At 42.4% G+C, this 5,067-nt stretch overlaps 1 protein-coding gene across 2 annotated transcripts in view; it reads left to right on the plus strand.

Annotated features, from left to right (window-relative positions):
- Positions 1-4,781, plus strand: part of gabrb2a (gamma-aminobutyric acid type A receptor subunit beta2a) — a 33,179-nt gene extending 28,398 nt beyond the window's left edge. The window contains exons 8-10 of one of the 2 annotated variants that reach the window (XM_005719788.2): positions 682-926; positions 1,396-1,536; positions 2,713-4,781. In XM_005719788.2, coding sequence (XP_005719845.1) covers positions 682-926; positions 1,396-1,536; positions 2,713-3,069 — 743 coding nt within the window. In that variant the 3' untranslated portion in view covers positions 3,070-4,781. The remainder of the gene's footprint in view (positions 1-681; positions 927-1,395; positions 1,537-2,712) is intronic. The other variant, XM_005719789.2, reaches the window with a different exon arrangement.
- Positions 4,782-5,067: the final 286 nt, after the last annotated feature.

Below are 5,067 nucleotides of genomic sequence, written 5' to 3' on the forward strand. Positions count from 1 at the left end.
AAGTGTACCTCTGGTGCAAATTACTGACCTCTGTCATCATTTTAAGTGGGGGAACTTGCACAATCGGTGGCTGACTAAATACTTTTTTGCCCCTCTGTAGTTCGTGCTGGATCAGGTGACTCTAAATCCTCCCTTAGTTACGCTGCAGTAGGTCTAGGCTGCTTTGGGCTTCCCATGATGCACTTTGTTTCTTGCGTTGCTCACTCATTATGTGTTTATAAACCACTCTGTGTTTTATCATTAGTTAATATTAATCTCTGGCTCTCCTCTACAGTGTGTTTTTTGTCCTGTCTCCCTCCCCCCAACCAGTCGCAGCAGATAGCTGCCCCTCTCTGAGCCTGGTGCTACTGGAGGTTTCTTCCTGTTAAAAGGGAGTTTTTCCTTCCCACTGTTTCCAAGTGCTTGCTCAAAGGGGGCAGTTTGACTGTTGGGATTTTCTCTGTATTATTGTATGGTCTTTACCTTACAGTATAAAGCACCTCAAGGCAACTCGTAAATAAATAAATAAAATTTGATTTTAAAGCTCTTAAAGCTTTAAATTCTAGACAGAAATCTGGATGAAGCACAAAAGTGATTATCATTATAACAGTTGAATATTGCGACTAAACTTCACTAACACCTGACACAAAACATCACATGCGGGGCTTTTGTCTCTGAAACTGTGACTCTGCTGATGTCCAGGGATCACCACGGTGCTGACCATGACCACCATCAACACCCACTTGCGAGAGACGCTCCCCAAGATCCCCTACGTGAAGGCTATTGACATGTACCTGATGGGGTGCTTTGTCTTTGTCTTCCTGGCCCTGCTGGAGTACGCCTTCGTCAACTACATCTTCTTCGGCCAGGGCCCCCAGCGACAGAAGAAGGCGGCCGAGAAAGCAGCCACCGCCAATAACGAGAAGCTGAGACCCGACCCCAACAAGGTACGTGCGCGAGCCGAGCTCCTCCAAAGGTATCCGTGTTGTCAGTTAATGTGCGTGTTTGTTTCTGTGCGAGAAAATTACCTCTTCTCCTTTCAAGGTCAATGTGATGCTGTGATCAATGCTTGATATCCTTTACCAGCACTCTTTACTCCTGCTCTAGCTCTCCATTTCTCACTGGTTTAGCCCTGTGTATCAACTTTATTACTCAGCTAGGATCTGAAAGAGTGAATGCAGAAGCAATGACTGGCTTATACTTTATCTCCATATTTCTGTGTCTCCCAAAGGGCAAGGCGCCTCGGAAAAATCACTGGCTGTGGTGCCAAAGCCTTCTCTTTAAATTTTATTCAGCTGCTAAAGTTAGCAAGAACAACGGCAGCATAAGAAAAAAGAAATCAAACACCCTTTCCTTCTGAGTGTGGCAAGCTACGATTTCCCCCTAAGTAACAGTGCTGATTTTGTATGCTTGCAGTGGCTGGTGGGAAATGTAGTTCAGAGAGATGATGCTCTGTATGCCAGAATGAAACAGAGGGAAATTGACGCATATGACTCGATGTGGGATCCCATCTTTGTGGACGATGCCGCATTAGGACTAGGCGAGCAAAGAAATAAGGTACTGGAGGTTTTGAAAGTCAAAACTAACAATGTCATCAATCTGAATCAATCCAGATCAGAGGAAAATGCTGTAGTTTTTTTGTGCATTTCTTTGATTTTTTATAGATTTTTTAAGGCAACCTTGATCATCACTCCCACCATTGTGTTTTTTTCCCTCTCTTGGTTTGCTCTTCATGCATTTTCCTGACAAACATGGCTTAGCAGTTTGATTTCTGCAGGCATTAATTTAATCTTAACTTGGGCTGTACATCTGAATTAATAGGAAATGAGAACAAGAGAAATGAAAACATCAGTAGCTCCTCTTAAGATAATATCATCTAGACCGAAATACTGTATCTCTAAGGTGACTGATTAATCTCTTGAAACTAAGTGAAGCAATTGAAAAGAAAACAAAAGCAAAGAGAAAAAAAAGCATCTCCAGATAAGAGAAAGAAATCATTTGCAGTTTGATGAAAAGCTCCAACTAAGTGGCTTCGCTTTAAACCCCCTAAAAAAAAAATCAACAAAATGCATCAGGCTGACATTTACAGCAGGACGGGATTGGATTATTGGGATGTTTTTCCTCAGAAGTCAGGCTATGGATGAAGAAATGTTGATCCGAATTCACTTCCCACAACGTCTTTCCTGACCTGCCCTGAACCTTTTAGCCTCTCCTCCATCTTTGCAAAGTCCTTTACAGTTTCTCTCAACCTTCTCCTGTCACATTTTCCTTTTCCTTTGCTTTTCTCTTTTCTGTTTTTGTTCAGTTTGTCTTGTGAATCGACAGAATTTTAACCACACGCTGGTTGAAATTCTGACATGGCAATGAAGGTTTCTCCATGAGAATTAAGTTTGTGGAGTGCGTTGTGCTTTTCCAGGAGTGTTATCTCATAGTCTTGTGGTTGTATTGTCACTCAGATAATGACGACAGATGATCAATGATTTATTTAGAGCTTTTTTTAAAGTGCTTAAAATCTTTTCTTCACTGTAAGTAACACGATTTTTGACTCATTTGCATTACCCATTCTAGCACCCCATCAGTGTTTTTACACAGTAAACTGCATAATTATCATTACAACTTCAATTATAATTTTGCTAGACGTAGACTGAACGCTCCAAAATTTCCTCCCTGGCAGTAACTTCTCATGGCTGCGCCTGTTTTGTTTTGTTTTGTTTTGTTTGCACCTTCACACAGATGACCCCCGACGACAACATCCTCTTCAGCACCCTGGAGATGAAGAATGAGATGGGCGGCGCCGGGGATCTGTCCCGGGGCCTAGGAGCACCCGGAGACCCCCGCAACACCATGCTGGCCTATGATAGCTCGACGCTGCAGTACCGCAGGGCAGCCATGGCACGCCAGAACTATGGCCACAGCGCCTTGGAGCGCCACGCCCAGAAGAAGTCGCGCCTACGGAGACGGGCTTCCCAGCTCAAGGTGAACATCCCAGACCTGTCTGACGTGAACTCTATTGACAAGTGGTCCAGGATGATCTTCCCCACTGTCTTCTCCTTCTTCAACGTGGTCTACTGGCTTTACTACGTCCATTAAACCGAGCCGGCTCGCGGCAGGCATGTAAAGAAAGAGGGAAGAAGGGGAGGAGGGAAAAAATAAGAGGAGATGAGAGAGAGGATGTGTGTGAGAGAGAGAATGTGAGATGAACAGTGCACCGACTTTTTTTAGGTGGTTCGTTTTAGAGAAAATACGGAGATACAAAAGACTTTTAGACGGACTGCAGCAGCACCCAACACTTCAGTCGGCAGTGACTCTTTTAGGATTTGGGAAACACCTTCAAATCGACTGTCAAGCTCTTGAGAAAAGAAGAGAGAGTTTTAAAAAGACAGAAACGGTGCCTGTTCCAGAATTTCAATATATCACTAATATTTGTCATTCGTAGCTTACTCTCTGTGGATCAAATATTTATGCTTGTGTTTGCATATACTTTTAAGGATTTCTTTTGTTTAGTATCTATTTACTTCGTAGCCGAGCTGTCTGCATCCAGGAAAGCTTTATAAATGATTTTAAAGGAGTCATCCTTGGATAGTCTATTTTCCTATAATTATTGTATATCAAAAACATCCTTTAAAAGCATGCTTATGTTTGATTTCATTTGCATCTCACGATGATGATGATGATGATGATGGAGTGCAAAGCATTTTTAGTTGTGCTAGTAGAGGTTGTCCTGTCAGCTAACGTTTGCAGCTTTGGCTTAGCACGACTCACCTGGGTGGATTGTTTTGAGCGTCGCTGGATGGGAACAGGTGGACAGCAGGGGGCGTGCTCTTCTCTGGATGTCTATGTGGGGCTTTCGTGGTGGCAACGCTCAACAGGAAAAGCTTGCTGTGTGCCGAAAGAAGAGTGGACACTGAAGCTTCAGCCAAGTTTCTGTTTTCGCTTTTGCTGATGGAATCGAATCCATTTCACCACGCGTGTTTATTTCTTCTTCTTTTCTTTTTCTCGTTTGTTTTGTTTGACTTAACTTGACTCCCTAAACTTTCCGCCATCACGCAAGGAGCTCGAGAGGCTTGAAACGGCTTCAACGCAACCTAGGCTGCTGTGGGGACTTTGAGCTGAGTTTCATTGCAACCAGACTTGCTGCATAAATATGGCAATCCACAATCCATCATTATCAGTAGAATTGAATGATAGAAGTATGATGCGTTCCATTGTGCTTATAGGTTTCTGTTTTGAAAAAAATGTAGATAAACATAAAGTCATATTTAAAGAAAAACAGATGATTCATTTTTATAAACCAGTACTCACATTATTGTGTAAATATTACGGATTTATTCTATTTAAATGGGTCTTCGTTGTTGTTTTTGCAGTTGAATTACAGATCAAATGTTCCATTCAGTCGAGAAAATAAAAAGATAACGAAAAAAGAAAAGAGCAATTTAACTGAGGATTAAAAAAAGAAAGAAAAAGAAAACACAATTCACAACTTTGCTGACTCTGTACCTTTTGGGATTTTCTCTCTTTTTTTCTTTTTAATGGACTCTTAAAAGCATCTACTTGCTGAAACTAAAGCACTTCCAGACACCAGTGACTTTTGGGTCAATGTTTTGCTCTCCGGAAACGGCTTAACAAGGACCCCACTATCCAGGCATTGAAGTCAGGCATATTTTGTACAAAGTTTCTGTAAATTCCAATTGTAATATTTCATAATGACTGTAAATATCTTGTGTAATGATTGTCAGCAATTATGAAGATGTATCTAAATTCAATTAAAACTCAATTCAGTCTATCACTTCAACAACAGAGTACATGGGTGGCAGTTTTATGTGTCCTGCATGAATGAGAGCCTGATTACTGACTGTCTGAGCTGCATGGCTGATTGAGTGTCTGCATGAGCGAATGAACAACTGAGCCCAGCACGGGGAATGAGTAGGCATATGAGAGGAGCAAATGTAGGGGGTGAAAAGAGAGTCGAGAGTGCTGCAGCTGGGACTATTGGCTGCATAATGGATGGAGTGGAGGAGTTGGAGTGAGAGGCCGTGGCGGTGGTCTAGGCTGGCTGTGATGGGCTTGGCTGGGGTTTGAGCGGGGCTA

This window comes from Pundamilia nyererei, unplaced genomic scaffold (assembly GCF_000239375.1).
Source record: "Pundamilia nyererei isolate P.nyererei 1_Seehausen unplaced genomic scaffold, PunNye1.0 scaffold00001, whole genome shotgun sequence".
Taxonomy (NCBI): Eukaryota; Metazoa; Chordata; class Actinopteri; order Cichliformes; family Cichlidae; genus Pundamilia; species Pundamilia nyererei.